General features: G+C 33.5%; 2 protein-coding genes across 2 annotated transcripts; both read right to left on the reverse strand.

Moving 5' to 3' along the window:
• Positions 1-9,262: 9,262 nt before the first annotated feature.
• On the reverse strand, positions 9,263-12,572 carry LOC138322300 (uncharacterized). The gene is made up of 5 exons (XM_069266336.1): positions 12,436-12,572; positions 10,792-10,881; positions 10,411-10,615; positions 9,776-10,071; positions 9,263-9,328 (listed from the first exon to the last, which is right to left on the reverse strand). Exons 2-5 carry the CDS (start codon positions 10,837-10,839, stop codon positions 9,263-9,265), a joined length of 615 nt encoding a protein of 204 aa, XP_069122437.1. The 5' UTR covers positions 10,840-10,881; positions 12,436-12,572.
• Positions 12,573-18,501: 5,929 nt separating this feature from the next.
• On the reverse strand, positions 18,502-19,272 carry LOC138322301 (acetylcholine receptor subunit delta-like). Its single transcript, XM_069266337.1, has one exon. It carries the CDS (start codon positions 19,270-19,272, stop codon positions 18,502-18,504), a length of 771 nt encoding a protein of 256 aa, XP_069122438.1.
• Between the last annotated feature and the right edge of the window lie 211 nt (positions 19,273-19,483).

Consider the following 19,483-nt stretch of genomic DNA (forward strand, 5'->3'; position numbering starts at 1 on the left):
TCACACTCGCTTGACTATATCGGATGGGTGTAGGTCGTAACATCGCCGACCATCAGGCGACTGGTGTAGAACAACCATTTTCTAAAAAATTAACAATATAAAATCTGCTATTTTGTGTGAAGGTTTTTTTTCAGATAAATGTTTTTAAAAGCGTAGCAGAAATATGCATTCAATCCAAAATTATATTAATTAGACAAAATGACAAAGTATGGTTTGACTCAGACCTGAGACGTGGATTACATCAATACAATTTCAAACGGAACATGGAGAGATAATTAAGAGTGAGCACAAGAAAGAACATCTGTATGTATATAGTTCTGCACGTCACTTCCTTCTAACATTAATACTGTTGCACGTTCCACAGAGCCGTTATTGGATATATTTGAACCCTTAAATATCGATATGGTTAGAAGGATCCTCTTAAAGTTATATGCGCCGTATTTTTCATGCGCACGATGAGCTTTTAATATGTTATATTCACTAACAAAAGTTAACAACATTTAACCAACAAATGACAGTACTGCCAAAAATCATTATATTTACATCTATAGTGAAGTAAAATGAATATATACGGTCAGGCCATGAAACAAAATTGTAGTCTACAATTTCAATTAACATTTTTACCGTGTTATTAGTAATTGTCAGATGATTTATGCAGGTATGTTTCCATATAAACATATATAAGGCATAAAAACAACAATTTGACAGTACATATATTCGGTGTTGTAACTAACACCATAAGGCATATGAAGTCATGTAAGTGATTTTCACGACTTAATTCATCAAACCTTATGGCTTTCAAAAGATTGATGAAGAAAAAATAGCATGTCAAAATTTTCACCTAGTTACGGCACGTATTTTTTACAAATGTTTTTTTTTTTTTTTTTTTTCTTCATTTTTTTTGCTTATTTCCCCTGGTCAGTTTATTTGCCTGAGTGTGGGATGTAAAAAGGTCCCTTTTCTATAATTATAGCCATACGTATGTCATTTTATTACTTGGCGTCTGTAAGGGTCATTTTACTAATTTACATTTGTATCAGTGATGAGTTATCGTTATATATAATATACTAGATGTTTTTGTCCGAAATGTCCTAGTGGTCAAAGTCACGTTATAGTAGATCTCTTCTTTCATTGGTCGTTTATATTTTATTTACCGGTAATTTGCACACGGCTTGACCAAAGGTAGTACAATGTAGCTATATATAGGTTCTTTGTGCCACGGACGAACCCGTTAGAGAGATCGAGATCATGTAAGTCTGTTTCTCAATTGTTTTTAATTATAAATGAACTTAACATTAAATTTGTTCCAATTTGTAGAATAGATCTGCGTTTCTGATATTAGTTATACGGGTAATTGAAATTAGAAAATAGATTGAGAATTAATAACTAGTACACCAAAAAGGACCATACACATATGAATGGTAGTCTCTTGTCTAGTAATGTTCAGACATAATGTAACAGAAAATATCTTCCATAGTATTTTATATATATACACTTATATCCATGTTACTAAAATTTTAAATCATCTGTATATATGTGTAAGTATAGATATTGCATATGTATTCGAGTTCGATCGCGATGAACTCCCAATCACTTTACGCATGGACGAGTTCCGTGTCCAAACTAATGGTCAGTAGCACAGGGGTCTGAGAATTATTTACAGTTTATATCTTACCACCAGTGACCATTTTATGCGTTTTAAGAAAAATCAACAAAACTTATACCAATATATATACATTTACCTAATTTCTAAATAATGGTCTTTGGACCACTCTGATGAGTCTACAACATGTATAAACTGTATCTAATTCTCAGATCCCTGTAGTATATTTTATGTATACAGGGTGCCCCATAAATTATGTTGCATTATCAAAATTTCATATTTTGTTCAAGGTAGACAGTAAGCACCAAGATTTCAACCTACATTTCAAAATTTCATATTTGCAAACATAAAACAGCTGGACAATGTTCTAATCTAAGATTATGTTACCATTCATAATATATATATATATATATATATATATATTAAACATAAATTAATCTTTTTGGGAGGGGGAGTGACCATAGACCTTTTTTCTATCTATTACTGAACTGCACGATTGTCTGAATTTACTACTGATCATCTACGTAAGTTTTTTACTAACTAACATGAGAATCATTATATGGCGATCGATGTTTTACTCCAAAGCATATGCTTTTGTAAGTTAAATCAAATTTTGCTTTTTTTTCTTCTGAATATTAGTAAAAATTCTGAATTAGAAATATTTTTTTTATAGCCAATTACATTTTTTGCATTTGCATTTTTCTTGCGACACATTGTATCTTGTGTCCACAATTAGAACTGGTAGTTTTTATCCTGATTTTACGATGTATGTCGATTTAAATCCCAAATCTTTTCCCAATCCGGACCTAAGAGAAATTCCAATTATCACTTGAATATAAGAGCGTGCACTCCATGTTTCAAGGCTATCTCAATCACAGGAATTTGAGTATTAGTTACAGTTTATATAATGCTAACGTTTTGTCATTATACTAGAAAAATAATAGGTATTCTCCATCTAGTAATAGACCAATATCTTTGAGAGAGTTATATTTTTTGTTTTGAAAATCCAAGTTTTATCACCATCAGTTTGGTTTCATGCTGGGGCTTTATACAGTATTTCAACTAATTTAATTGTATCATATAACATTAGCATGTCCCTCGAAGAAAGAAAGCACATTTGAATAACATTCTGTGATATTTCTTGTAAAATTAAAAGCAAATCTGAGGAGTGCATCAAGGCTCGATTCTGGGGCCTTCCTTTTTTTTTTTTTTTTTTTTTTTTTTTATATAACTGATGTTGCAGACACTCTAGAATCAGTTTCACGACTCTTCGCTGACGATACCCATCTCCTTTCTTCTTCGTATTCCTGCCATAGATGTTGAACAATTTGTAAACAGAGACTAAGGATCTTTGAACGCTTGGGTTAAATCTTGGTTAGTGACTTTTAATCCTGGCACAACTGAAAGGATTTTATTATAAATTGGAACAATTTGACGAGAATTTTAATATCATTTTTAATGTTTAATTTTTATATTTTACCTACAAACATAGAAACACATTGGGTTAATCATTAGTTCAAATGTTAAAAGTGGGGATCACATGAACTCTATGCACAGGCGTTTGGCTCTATGATTTTTTCTCTCTATATATATCTAAAACTGTGTCGACACAGTATTACATATATACAGAGAAAATGGTCTATAGAGCCAAACGCCTGTGATTCAGCTATGGAAATAATTAAAATGTGAAGGAATTTTATTAATTTAAAAAACAGATGTCTACTCCGTATATAGATTTTGTATGTGAGCTTTGTGGCGGTTGTTTGGTATCAGATTCTATGAAATTAGAAATAGCTCAACGTGACACAGCACGAATTATTATTGACTTACTTCATATGTAACTGTTTCAGCTTTACATGTATATTAGGAAACAGGCCTTGAAGCACTTTTCGAGAGACGCAAATGTAGAAAACTTTTTCTTATCTACAAAATCGAGAATAATTTAGCACCAAACTATCTCCATTCACATCTTCCTCCAAAAGTCGTCAATACTAACAACTATGATTTTAGAACTAACAGCAGTTATGCTATCCCTCTTGAAAGACTATATCATCACATTCATTGGCAACTTTTATAGAAAATGTATATCACATAATTCTGATGAAATACATCCCGCTTATTACAATTTTGGTGAAATACAATATACATATCGGATATGTTATACACTAAATATAGACATTTTCCTCAAACAATATTTTATTTAATATATTCAATTTTCATGGACTTTATACTTTCCAGTGTAATCTGCTACTAGCATGACTTTTAACAAAACACTTACAGGAAATCAAGTATTCTAGTTCAGGACTCTTGTTCCGCGTATTGATTTTCTATAAAGCAATCTTTACACTTGGTACATGTAAGGTTATCTCCCCTGGACCATTGATGTACTTGCATTAATGCATTGTGTCTGATTTCGTTAGGGGCTGACCACTTCCTGTCCTTAGCTATGAAGACTCGTACTTGGAAGGCAGACGATCGGTCTGATGGTCCAACAAACCGGAACCTTGGCAGTCTAAAGACCTCAAGTCAAAAGGATTCGTAAGTTGAAATTGCATTATTCAAATAGTGTTATGGCTTGTTACCGAAAAAATTGATGAGCAGTGATTATTTTTGCCGGTTATTTTTTGCGGGGTAAAATTTCGCAACTTCCACTTCAAATGAAAAAAAACCACTAAAACTTCTCGATTTTGTTACTTTAACAAACTATATAATTAAACAGTTTATTTTCATGATCAGATTTGCGATAAACGAATATAATGCAAAATTGCGAAAATATAATTCCGCAAAAATGACCATTTATCACACAAGCCATATTAGTATATATTGCTAGTAATTGATGCTCAAAATAAAACAGAAAATCACAAGATTCTGTTTTATATACCTTCGGTGAGATTTTTGGCTATTTTTGTTCATTTAGCAATGGACTCCTTGTGATTATTGGTTTTGATTGTATGATCTCATTGCTAGATATATATATATATTGGAATAGAATAATTATCTTGCATTGTTACTTTCGTTATGTTAATGAAGCAATGGTTTATTGACATCGCTACGTCACTGTCTGAAAGTGTTTGGTAGGCTGCTGCTCTAGGCAGTGACCATGTAGCGGATTTGTCCTTCGTTCATGAGTTAATGTTCACCACTGCAGGTCGCTTCATTGAAGCGATGCCGCTTCCGCTACCACGCCGATACGATATATCGCGATGCCTGGGTAAACGATGTTTGAAGGGTCACTTCTCTGGTAGCGACGATATATAGCGGCACCGCTACCAGGCCAAACCCTATTGTAGACATACTCACAGAAAATAACTTATATATAATTAATGACTGAATATTCATAATTTGTGTGCTTGATAACATCGTGTTATCGCTGTCTACAAACGACAACGTATATGGACCGTTTTAAGCTAATTTACGTAGCGACACCGTTACCAGACACCGTTACCAGGCCAAACTGACGTTATATGTCACTCGTGTGCAAGTGAGCAGCCAATTATTACACCGGTGTTTTTTTTCGCTGTGTGCAAATATGTCCTGTACTTTAACATTATTTATATAAAAGTTATTTTTAAGAATTGTTTGAAATGGTTTGGTTATTTTTCTTCTCCTCGTGGCATCTTCACATACTTTGGAAGAAACGTAAGTCCGCTATTTTGTAGCCACAGTAAACAACCATACTTCAGTTGGCAAATTTTGCGGAATAAACAACTTATAACAATCAGACATGCATCTAGTATATAATTATGTTCTTATATCCAAATCATATACTATTTCATCTGAACACTTTTCACGCCGAGATTTAAGCTTGTCTGAAATATTATTTTATATCTTTTCGTTGTTGTTAATTACGATAAAGTTGTACATAGGTTGCACTGTCTACATGTTTCAATAAAATTGCCTGACCCGGAATTTGGAAAGGTTCTAATTTTATAATAATCATGTGTATGGATGTAATGTAAATTTGGGTTGCTGCGAAAAAAACTGTTCCCAGTTCTATTTAATGAGGTTCGCATGTAAATTAAACTGTGTATCTACCTGATACGGGAATTTATTTTTCGTCCCATTATCGCTAAAATAGATGTCACTTTAGACGTTGCAGTCCCAGTCCATCTCCGGTTTCAGTAAAGATGGTGTAAACACGCTTGTAAACTATGAGTGTATGTTGCATATTTACCTGCATCAATTAGTATTTTCTGGATAGCTTAGATGAGTGAATACTCTGGTGTAATGTATGAAATATTGGATAAACCGTGGTATAATGATTCAATTCAATTCATTTTATTCCGAATGTAAACAGCATATAGGATTACAATTAACACACATATGACAACATATTAAACATGTGCAAGATGACGGAGAACACAGCCAATGTAATACAACACAAAATATGATATACGTTACAAAAAACATGTTGAAATATTAATAAGTTTGCCATAAGAAAACAAGAAACAAAATATATGTGTATCATACAGTTACACTTAATTTACAATTGCAGTTTTCAAACTACATGCATTACTAACATAGAAAAGAAAATAGGCACTGGTAATGAGACATCTTGTGTGCAATTTGCCAAGAGAAATTTGTGTTCAATACATGTATTATATCAATATTATGCTTAACTATTTAATAGTACCTTTCTTCTAGTCGTTGCCCGAATTAAATATTTACCAAAATTTCTTAAAGTTTTTACATGGGTACTACAAAACAATTCAATCATCTTGAAAACAGATGGTCGATGATAAAAATATGGTTTTAAATATTTTACCCTTAAATCTAAAAATCTTGGACATAATAAAATAAAATGGGCTTCATCTTCAACCTCATGGCCATCACAACAAGTACACAACCTTTGTTGTCGAGGGATACCGATGTATCAACCAAAATATTCAACTTTCAAAGAATGGGCACTTAATAAAGTAGTATTTGGATATTACTCGCTTTATTTTGAAAGTCAATGGTTTACTGAGATGATCCTGTATCATAAGCTTATCAACGATATTCTTGCGGGGGTTACAATAATTTACACGTGCTCCATTATCATGATACTAGGAAATACATCAGAATAAATTATTTGTTAATTCTATTGGCTATAGTCATTTAAAATATCTTAAAAATACTGGTAATATTGGTATCCCTCTGTAGCTGTTAGGATCGTCTTTTGACTTTCCACAACCTTTATGTAATGTAACTATTATACCCTGTTTCCAACTCTTGGGGATATTTTCATATTTTACAACAAGGTTAAATAATTTCTGTATGTGGTCAATCACAGATTGTCCAGCATATTTCACATGTTCATATACAAGACTTTCATGACCACCTGCTTTATTCGCATTTAAACTTTTACAGATCACTCTAATTTCTTTTGACGAAATTTTTCCCATATAAAAACATATCTTTATCAGATTATCAGATATTCGTTTTAATAATTTCAACTTGATTTTTTATCACAATGCTGAAACAGTTGACAAATTCAACTGCACCATGGTCTTTAAAGATATTTTGAAAGTGCAAGGACCAACCAGTTTAAAATTTCGTCAGTATCCCTTAACATTTTTCCTTCTAATTTTAATTCGGTTTGCTGAACCTTTGTTTTTACTACTTTCGCGTTTGTAAAGCTGCCAAAATAAGATCTGATCTAACTCACTTGACTTATCAATTTCAGTAAACTGAGATTTCATGTTTTTGCTGCATTTCATTATGTAGCAATGTTAGAGTTTCATCCCAATAAGGTTTTAAGTACTTTTTTTTTTTTTTTTAAACTTTTCTCTGTAGTTATGTTCATATATCCAAATCATATACCATTTCATTTGAACACTTTTCACGCCAAGGTTTAAGCTTGTCTGAAATGTCATTTTAGGTCTCTTTCGTTGTTGTTAATCACGATAAAGTTGTACATGAGATGCACTGTCCACATATTTCAATAAAATTGCTCGACCCAGAATTTTGAGAGGTTCTAATTGTATAATAATCATGTGTATGGCTGTAATGTTAATTTGGTTTGCTGGAAAAAACAACAAAAACAAACCTATTTCCAGTTCTAGTTAATGAGGTTCATCTGTAAATTAAACAGATGAGTTTATCTACCTCATACAAATTTATTCTCTATCCTCAGTTGTGTTGAATATTTACCTGCACCAATTAGCATTTTCTGGATAACTTAGATAAGTGAACACTCTGGTGTAATGTATGAAATATTGAATATCGTTTATCATCATACTATAGTTTATTAGCAACATATCTTCTGACTAAGCGAAATATTTGCAATCACGGACTTATTACGATCAATGAAATCATCTCAGCATCTCTGTTTCTCCTGGCAATACTGAAGGAATGACTTCCACAAACCATCTCATTCTCAACATTCATATTTATTGTCGGCGATGCGCATGTGTTTCTCCTAGCGATATAGGCTCAATAAGTTCTATGAAACTATTTAGATCCCAGTCCGTATATGTTTCTTCTGGCGACGAATACTGAGGAGTTATAGGAAATCTCTCATTAAAACATCGCTGTTTCGCCTGACGATGCGGGCTTGATGAGTTTTATGAAATCATCTCAGTTTGAGCCCCAATACTTCCTTTGTCAATTAGCGTTTAACGATTTCCACGAAATCATCTCACTGCCAGCATCGTTGGTTCTGTCGTCATGCAGCCTTAACGAGTTCTGGGAAATATCTCATTCACATCATTGTTTCCCTTGGCGATGCCGGCTTAATAAGTTCAACGAAATCATCTCATTCTCAGAATCTCAAATATTGCCTGATGGAGTTCTAAGCATCACTCTTTCTACTGGTGATGCATTATGAACGAATTTCAGCAAATATTTTCATTGATTGAGCTTCAGGATATGGCTCAGTCTAACCGTCTGTGTTTCTACTGGCGATGTGTTCTTATCAATTTCAACGAAATCATCCCACTCTCAGCATTTCTGTTTCTGCTGGAGATGCAGTCTTAAAGAGTTTCAGCAAATATATGCTGATGGAGTTACAAACAAGTTTCACTCACATCATCTGTGTTTCTACTGGAGATACATGCTTAATGATGTCAACGCAATTATTTCACTTTCAGAATCTATATTTCTGTTGGCGATGCGAACATAATGCGTTTTACGAAATAATTTCACTTTCAACATCACTTTTCTGCTGGTGATGCGGTCCAAAGAAGTTTATTGTTTTCCGTGCCGATATGGCAGTTTTGAGTCTTGGCATCTTTTTTTTCAGTTGCAGATGCGGTCGTAAATAGTGTCAGCTAAGTTCGTCTGCTTGAGTTTCAGGATATGGCTCTGTCTCGTCTTCTTCGTTTTTGCTGCCGATGCGAGTGCTTATTTCGTTCAACGAATTCATCCAACTCTCAGCATCTCTGATTCTGCTGGTCATGTGATCTTAACCAGTTTCAGAAAGTATCAGCCCATGGAGTTACAGGAATGTTTCACTCACAACATCTCTGTTTCTACTGGTGCTTAAAGTCGAATTCGTCCAATCTTCGTTTTCTATAATATTATAACGTATTTCTTGTCTGGACGAAATGTCTTCACTGGCAACACTTTGATCTGTAGAAGTTGCAAAAACGAGGCATTTGTTTATCTGTTTCCTTCTGAGGCGCAATTTTTTTCATGGATTACACAAATGAATAGATGGTAGGTAAAGGGTTTATTTTCTTAGTGGGCGGTTTTAGGGCATTTCTGCAACAGCACCTTTCGGAGAAGATTAATACCACTAAAACCCTGCATATCAATAATGTCATAATTTTTAAGAATGAAGGTAAACACTGTGATCAATACAAAATGACTCCATAATAACAAAGGAAACACGTAATCTAGGCACGAAATGACAGTGACCTGTTTAAATAGAATGAAATATGTAAATGCTGGCGTAATTTAAATATTGTTGGTTCTATGGTAATGAAATTATGATATAGGTATTTGTAGATAAATATAATATTGTTTATGTTGTTCTTTGGGAACTACTTAATGTCCTTCCGCAATATGTAATTAGACTTTTTGCATTTTGTGTGTTTTCTTTTTATTTCTTTTTTAAACAAATATCTTCAGTTTTTTGTGAAATTTAAAGTGTGTCTATTTTCCTTTATAAGGATTATTGGTATTTTTTTCATTTATTTTGTATTTAATGTTTTTATTTATAAATAAATTTGATAAAAACATGCCTCTTACCTCTAGCATGGAACCGGGCACAAAAACATCAATACATCTGTTAAGAGCCTCTTCGCAATTGTTTCTATTCACCAACTCTTTTAATTCGTCTCGGAACTCCTTATCAGATTTTCCATCTGCGCTGATGATTTGGGGTTCGCTCGATTTAGAGCCATCAAATGAGGTGACGTGTGCCTCAAGTTTCCTGCCTTTCTTGATACAACACATGCAGTGGGTACACGGGGCAGCTAATTCTGGTAAGATTTTTCGTCCTATCAGTAGATTCAGGAAACTACTTTTCCCAGCACTGGTTTCTCCTTTAAAGATTAAAAAGCATATAAGATTATCATGAAAAAAAATAGTTGAAATAACTTCGAAACACAATCCATCAATTGAACAAGGCACTGAAATTGATAAAAATAAACAATGAAATGTTATATTTGATGGGGTTATCCTGAGTTATCGAATGCATATGAATAGAAACTTCTTTACTAACGTACTGGTTAATTTAAATTACTACACGCGTTTACAAAATATTGTTTATTTGTAATGAAAAAGAATGAAAGAAGTTGTTTAAGTTAGTATTTCTAAATATGTATATTTCAATAAAATTACTCTATCCTTTTATTGAGAGGGTAGATAATTACAGTAGTTACCAATAACAAGAATAGGTCTGGAGGTTTCTTTTAGATCAGTTACGATTTGATGCACACGGTCAAAAAATGTAGGATCAAATTGCAGGACATTTTCCTTGGCCATTGGGGTCTTTTCTGCAATTGACGCAAAGTTGTTGTAAAGAAAGACAAGTTGTTCACACTCTCTGGCATCTTCCTCTAGTAGTTGTTTCAGCTTTCGTTGGAACTAGATACAACACAGGATAATAAAAATCAGTATCAATAATACTCATAGGAAGAATAATAGTCAATGAAATTTTTATCATAAATTGTTATATACTATTATAAATAAATTTCTATATCATAATCTTCAGTGAACTCGTCGGTGAAATGTGGGGAAAATGAGGGAAAATGTTGATTTACCTGTGTTTCTGTGAGAGCTGCTTGGGCCATGCTGACAGTTTTAAACATTCGACAAGCAAAGTGATACAGGGCGCCTTAACTTAAATCTTTCTGTAATACAAAGGTATGAATTTATAATAAAAGTTGTTAATATGTGATTGCAATTCTTGTCTAACATATAATATATCAAAATATTCAATAGTATTTCATTAATGCATGAGTATGAAATTCACTTTCTTTACTAAACTCACATATTTGAAGAATACCAAAAAGCCTATTTACAATCAAATTATTTTACAAAAAAAAAAAATTTAATCAAGTTAAATGAGGCTGTCGATTAAAATTACATGTATATATCCATTATGTGATCACATGTGGTCTATCAAATACAAAAACTGTATTTGATATCAAATCATATATATATAACACATAACAGAATACTTCTTGGCAATGTAAACTCTTTTCGTGATTTCTTATTGTAAATACTAGTAATCAATAAGCATGTCGTGGTAATGTCTGTGCGTTATCTAAAGTCAAGACGCAACTAAACGGAATGCTTTTCTAATACAGATCAGCGATCAATGATTTAAAGGGACCATTGACCTTTGCAAAAAATATTGGCTTGATTTCGTGTGGCGAGAAAAACGATCACCATATATGGACGAACCCCAATCTAATACCAAGAAGCGTCTTATCGTGTGAGGTCTAAGTTTACCTATCTCGTCCACGTACATTACACACATAAGTCACGTTACTATGCACATCCACAGTAAGACTGAACCTTAGACTGAACACTAATAATATATTCACTGTTAAAATGTCAGTTACCGTATAACAGGAAATATTCGTGTGTACTTTCTTTCGTGGTTCGGGGATTTGATTTATTTTCGTGGTTAGCCGATGAGTCAATAGTGATAATATAAAAACCAAAAGTTGTTTTTATATTTATGGTTTCACAGCAACGACGTAAACAACGAACGTATCTATATAACAACCATTTAATTTAATCCAGATGGTTGTTTTATATGTTTTGTAACCTAACAAAATTGTAATTTGAACAAAGACATTGACGTTAGAGGGATTCCCACAAAAGTTTGCAAACAATTTTTATTAACCCAATAAAAAATTAAAAAAATACTGAATGCTTATTATTATTTTTTAGACAATTTGTTAAAATAAAACACGTTTCAACGCATGCTTTTATTGGTTTAATTCGCAACGTCAATGTTTCTTTTGTGACGTCACGATTTTTTTCATAGTGGTATGACAGAGTTTTGTCCAATCAGAAAGCCAGATTTAGTATGAAAACAAAGAAAGATAATTATTAAGTGGTAATCCTACAACAGATAGGATTTTTAAAAAATTTCAAAATTTTAAAGAAATCGTTGCTAACATTTGGTGGAAAATGAGCAAATACGTTGATTTACCTTTGTCTTTTTGATGTTGCTTGGGCCAAGATGAACACATAACCTAGTACTTCCTCCACAATGTAAACTCTTGTTCTCATAGTATACTAGTACCAAACAAGCAATATATCTTTGTATTTATCTAAAATATTAGCTCATCCTGCAGAATGTTGTGCTAAAACAGACGAACCCCTTCTTTATATCACGAAGTACCTTATTATGTTCTCAGAACGGTTGAGTTCAATTCAAGTTTACTTACCTTGTCAATCTACTTTACCTGCTGTTGCTATGGCCATCAACATATAGACTTAACATCCAAAGACTTTGTCTGATACTTTTTAGTAAGATTACCTCTGAAATATCATTACAAAATAACTTTATAACAACCATTTTTGACATTCTAATCTATAATCATGAAAGGAAAATCGAATTTACAAAAGTCGATAGAAAACATACCTGAGAACTTTATCGGTCGCCTCGTTCTCGTTTTCCAGGTGGCGCAGTGAATACAGTCACCGGTTAGTTTTGATACGTTATTCGATTGGTTACGACTTTCGAATTCGCAACAGATTTCTTATAAATATTCTTAAATTTCAAGATTTTAGATAGCTGCTTTACATGTATTGTAGCTTGTGTAAATATGCACAGAACAAAATATATTGAAGTATGTTTATGTGTGATCAGTTTTATGTCCGAATATAACACATAGGGAACAATCAAGATATAAGATTTGAGTAGTAGAGGAAAACCGGAATATCTTGCTAATATCTGACATATACCTCATGTGAAGTTTTATCTTATTGTTTTCATTGAAGAAGAAATACATCTACTTGTCATCATTTTCATTATGTTTCATAGGAAACTGATATAGATATATATCATTCTAATTGCTAAAGATTTCAGTGGATATTGCTAAACTACATTGTATGTTACGTTATTTGTCTTCAACAATTTTTTATGTATACTCAGTATAGATCAATAGTCACCGTCTCATTTTTGTCTTGTTTTTTTTTGCGAATATTAGTAAACATAAACTAAATGAAGATTCATTGCAATAATCGATAATAATATGCACGGCGTATATAAATGGATTCAATAATCGAGTTTTTCAATAAAATTGTAGATTTTTTTAATGAAATGCTGCGATGAAAAAAAAAAATCAATTGAATCGAAAGTCGTGTTTTTTCAGTAGTTTTTGTTATTTTTGAGGATTATTTATAGAAGTTGCAATTATTTATTGAAATCAATACTGCGAATTCAAAATTAATATGAAATTATTATCGTCAATTTGAAAATTACGCAGAGTTCAATGAAACGATATTTAATTATTAGACATTAATTAGGAATTGATTTGTATAGAAGATTAGCAGTGATCTTTATCTATTAGAAAAACCCGTATTACCAATGATTATGTAAATAATTCGAAAATCATTTAAATTTATTTCTTAAAGATGCTCCACCGCCGACAGAGCATAAATGATATTCATCATTTTAACAATAATATGTGTTTAATCGTGTGTATATATGCCTAAAAAATAATATAAAATAATTTATTTCGCTTTTGGTGCATGCGCAATCAGTACTTCATTCCATATAGGATATATTGTCACGGAATTTTTTCGGGATGCAATTAATTATTTTTCATATTTTTAACTTGAAGTAAAATTAGAAGTTCAAACTTTTCAATGGTGGTAATGGTGTAAAGTAAGTAACTTTTGTAACTGAAGAAAAATACCCAATATTCTGCTCCTGTTTTTGATAGTGAAAAAATCCCATTTGTCACCGGTGGAGCATCTTTAAATGATATCACTAAGTTCATTGAAGTAACCAGTACTAAATAATATCAGATAAATAGATAGCATTACGGCAATATTTATATCTCATCTACCAGAAATATTCAACTGCAACTAAGTACATTAAATTGATGCAGTTAATGCAATATAAGAGTACAATAACCAGGAAAACTCTAAAGGTTGTCGCTCATTGATCAGGCCACGTTTCTGTGCAGGAAAGGATCGTGATTTTATTAAGTTTACAAAAAAAAAACCCCAGTTTTTATTTATATCCTTTGGGCATTTAGGAATAATTCGTCAACATAAGGTTGCAATTTCAACGAGCAAAATTTAAATGAAGAACTTAATTTTCCAACTCCTTCCAACTTCCAACTGTGAGGATACAGCATCAACACCCGCCAGGACTCACAAAGATATGAAATTAGTTACGCCTATAGTCCATTTTAGACGTTTTAGGGTCCTAGATCAAAAATCGGTAAAAAATATATTATACATTGTACTATACACGTAAAAAGGTGGGAAGCTCCTCGAGACAAAACGTCTACCCCACCTAGCTTTAACGGCTAAAAATCACATGTCTAGCAAGTCTTCACAAAAACGGTTACTACCTCTGGAAAGAGCGATAATCATCCTTTCAAAATCATTCTACACAACTACACAAAGTGCAGTCACTAAGGCGATAACAGTCCCGTTTCAACAACAATAACACGCATATATCCTCTGGAAATTCATCATGGCACATTTTTACCAATGTTTCTGGTGTGCGAGTTACGCCAAAAGTGAATTACAAGGTATCCCGATAGATGCATGACAACTTTTCATTTCAGTCAACCAATGAGATTGCAGTAGAGGTCTCGCTTGTGCATAATTCATGAAAAAATGGCATGACGAATTGCAACTGCCAAAGGCTCGCAAAAATTCGTATCATAAATCTAAGGGAAACTCATGACTGATCATATATATATATTATATAACGCTAGTGTATATAGTTCACCTAGCATACCGAAAATGGATTAAGTGCTTTCTGAATATTTGAGAATGAAATGAAAAAGAACCCCAGGAAATAAACAAAACAGCATTGCCTCCATCATATCATTTCAACAAAGTAAGTTAATGATTGCCCCCTTTTTCCAGCATTCGCCAAATATCAATGGAATCGTAATCGCAATATTGACAAACTGTTTCTAGGGGAAATGGTAACAGAAAGGGTCAGATGTTTTTTACAGATATGTTGGCAGATAATTTCCTTTTTCATGATTTTACAGGCCTTAACATTAAAAACAAATCTACTCTGCCTTGTGGTCCGATAAATATGACTCAAAACAGCTCAGTAAATCTGAATTGATAATTGAATATTATTAAAAAATAAACCCCACCTTTTTAACAGTATACTTGTCCTTTGGATGTATCCAAACACAACAAATTTACAATATTACAGTATTGTTTACAATACCGGATGCATAATACTGTACATTCTCATTCAAAACAGCTTCAAAACAGTTGATTAACGACAATGTTTCTATTGTTCGAATCAATTTTCAATTACATGTTTAGTTGCAGCCTTGCTCAATATCGCCGATATCCGTTCCATATTAATATTCTTCGTGTCATATTACAGATGCATCATTTGTCCTACTGTCTTTCTCGGTATTTTTCGCACAGCTTTTCTATTGTACAAACAATTGCTGCTTTGTTCGCTTATCTGATAGAGAGTAGTCTTCTCTTTGTATATAGCAATTGGACATGGTTATGTTGAAGTCTTCGGATACTCTAATTTTCATTATAAAAAAAGGCAAAATGAACGCGTGTGGACAGCTTATATTTCATTTTAAATTAAACCTGACAATGCAAGTCAAAAAGTATACATTTGAGATTAAAAAAAATGATAAAAGGTTTTTATTCAATATTTTTTTCAATTCGTTTCTGAGACAATCCCTTGCGTTTCTAAGGACAGGCAGTCGCCATTTTGTTTTAACTCTGCTTGGATACAACACCGGGTACCGACCCCTATATAAAGCGCGTGAACCACACACACGTGCAATCAGTCAAACGCTCGTTGTTCAAAGTGTAACAACTAACACCTGACCTGCTCTAGATCTACTGTACTATATACCCAAGACGTATTTACGTGTAACCTGAGACCGTGCCATGAGAATAAATTAGCTAGTACGTTCAATGTTTTCTCAAATAAAGTTTCTAAGAATTATATAAGATCTCTACAGTTGAATAAAAAGAATTGAATGAATCCATACATTGTTTCCACGTGCGAGATCCATTTTGATTATAATGTAAACAAACTCAGAAATGTAACGGCAGATAACATTGTCAAGCTAGACATAAACACTGCACTCACATGAAAAGGTTTCATTGAAGTAATATTGTCAGCTATATCCCAAAATATGTCAAAAACGAGCTAAAAACACTTTAGTATACATTACATATTACACGCACATGTACACGTGTGTACCTTCGGTAGTTTATTTATGGAAGCGTCACTTGTTCGGGACAGGTGGTCATGTGCACGTGGCCAGTCGAGTACATCGGGTACGATAGTATACGTGGAGATTTGTGGACGGATTATTATTGGGATTTATATTCATTTGTGTGAAAAATTCAATTTGTGAAATATTTAAATGACAGCTTAGAGGAGTTGACATGTTTGCTTACTAAAACAAGCTCTGCGAATATATCAGGTAAGGGATTTGTTTATGTAACAGTATTAGTAGGTGATATATTGTGGACAAGTGCTAGGTGTATATGTACATGACTGAGCGCACGTTTGTCGATTCACGCGCTTTTCCAAACAAACAAAATGGCGTCTGGCCGTCCTGAGAAACGCAAGGGAATGTTTAAAAAATGAATTTTGAAGAAAAAAAAATCTTTTTTTTTAAACTCAAATGTATATTTTTTAACTTGCATTGTCGGCTTTAAGCAGTATTTCAATATAACTGTCCAAAAGGTGCACATAAAGTATATTCCGCTGTAGTTGTTTGAAAAACAAAGATATTTCTGCATATTTCTACACCATTCGGGTATAACAGAGTAACTTTCCATCTTTTCACTATGTGGTACCTGTTCTTAAAAGAAATGACTTGACCTAAGTCTTTTTCATTATGATAGGAAATACAATCCCTAATCAACTTCAGAAATCGTAAGTGGAATCGATGAGAAATTTGTCGGATCCATTTAATCATTGGTGTCACTATTTTTTTAAATTTCATCGGGGTATGAAAGATTTTTTTTGCATACTGTGTCGATACGTTTACAAATGAAGCTGATTTTCACAAAGGTTTGTAAACAAATTTTATTTTATAGCCCAATGAAATTAAAACAAATAGTGACATCAATGTTTATAATTAATTTTCCGGACTACTGATCAAAATAAATACGTTAATAGTACGATTATATTGATTTTGCTAAGGGTTATTTTTCCACTTTAATATGCAACGTCGATGTTTCCATTGTGAAGTCAAGATAGCGTCGGGTTTTTGCGCCATTCTCTGATTTTTTCATAGTGGTATGAAAGAGTTGGCGATCAGAAAGCCAGATTTAATATGAAAACAAAGAAAAAAATGTTAATCTGTGAAGCGTTTGGTATCATTTTTGTCACGTGATTACACCATTTAAAGTGACAGCAAACATTATACACTTGTGTGATTAGTTGTCTTATGAAAATAATTTCTGGAGTATCATTTGCTTCCAAACAAATTGGATTTTTTTTCTCAATATGAAATACACTGAATTTGTTTAAACGGCTCTTACTTAGTGAATTTGGTAAAAAAACGAAGGCTCATTACATAATATACAATAAAAAAATGCAAAACTTGTGTAGAAAAACAAAATAACATCTTACATGCTATAACTTCTGCAAAATGCCGCTAGTGAGAATAAAACAATGCTCATCGACACACGTAGTGGTATCCGATGTGAATTTGTGAGCTATTGTCAAACAATTTAAAAGACATTGAATCACGTGAGAAATATATTTTTCTCGCTCAACTTTTCCTATGAGAGCGAGCGAACTATCGTTCATCACTTACTAGAACTTGAATAGCCACATCTTAGACTAATGATAGGATTGGTTTGGTCTCAGAATCGTCCTTTGCATCTATAAAGCCGTGAAGATACATATGTATATAGGTTTGTGGTCGATATGACAACGAGAAGTAGAAACACAACAGAGAAGATTTTATCTAAACCTTTCGCTACACTGTACCACGTCAATTCGCTTCAATCGACGTCTGGTTTTTTACTGGATCTTGATCATTGGTTTCATTCAAAACCTCCTCTGTGGCCGATTGTTTTTCGGGATTTACTTTTTGTCGTTTGCTTGTCTTTCGGATACGAATCCAGGTCGGCACGGGATCCTTTTGGTCGTCTTTGTTATACAGTCTGATTTGGACGTTGTTAGTGGCGACGACCAGCGTACTGATGGCGAGGACAATGAGGATGTAGTAAGACAGATATGATATTGGGTCTGATGATTCCGGCATTTTGTCACTCACCACGGTCGTATACACTGTGAAGGCCAATTACATGGTGATGCTGTAAGACGAACTTTCTCCGGACGTGAACGGCAGGACAAACACCAAAGGGATGGCAAGACCGAGCATTGTGATTGGGAATATCAGACTTATCAGATGATGAAGTGGTCTCCTCTTAACAGTTAGGTAAAATGCAGTTACAGGCGAAACAAAAGATGTCACATCAGTGTGCTGTACGAGTTCGTATTCGGTGTTTTGACTGAAAAATGATAGTTCAATATTCGGCAATTCAAACGAAACCTCTGCATCTGTGTACCCCACAGGTAGTATTTTGATAACACACTCGTGCTGGTCAAACGGAAACTTGCTAACGTTAGCGACACAATGGCCCCTAAGAATCCCTCCAGGATTCCAATAAACGTCACCCATTGCATTTATTGCCACCCGGAAGTTGTTATCACCAATAAGGGCGGTGTTAGTGGTAGGGTCAATAGAAAACAGCTTGGGATTCCATATCTTGTCTGAGGACACCGACATTTGGGTCAAGTTTCCGTAACTATGTGGATCCCAAACAAGTTCCTCATCTCTCCATGTAACGTCCATCACGTGGGTCACTGTAATTACACCAGCAATCTCATCAAAACTTTCTATGTTCATGAGATTAAATATTATATTTATATCAACCGGCATACTCTGGTTGTTTATCGGACGAATCTCGGCATTGTAACCATTTAGTTTGTCATTGAGGAGTGTCTTGACGTCCTCGTAAGTCCCATACGAAGCAGCATGTAGGCCACATACGCCAAAGAGAAATACCATGATCCATTGCATTTTCCTCCTGGTAGATATATGCACAAATCTGAAAGTTATGGCCGCGGTCGAATTCGTGCACACTGCTCAGACAGTTTGTGAGTCAAATCGAGCACACCCACACTACTCAGACAGTTTGTGAGTCAAATCGAGCACACCCACACTACTCAGACAGTTTGTGAGTCAAATCGAGCACACCCACACTACTCAGACAGTTTGT

Source organism: Argopecten irradians, chromosome 4 (genome assembly GCF_041381155.1).
Source record: "Argopecten irradians isolate NY chromosome 4, Ai_NY, whole genome shotgun sequence".
Taxonomy (NCBI): Eukaryota; Metazoa; Mollusca; class Bivalvia; order Pectinida; family Pectinidae; genus Argopecten; species Argopecten irradians.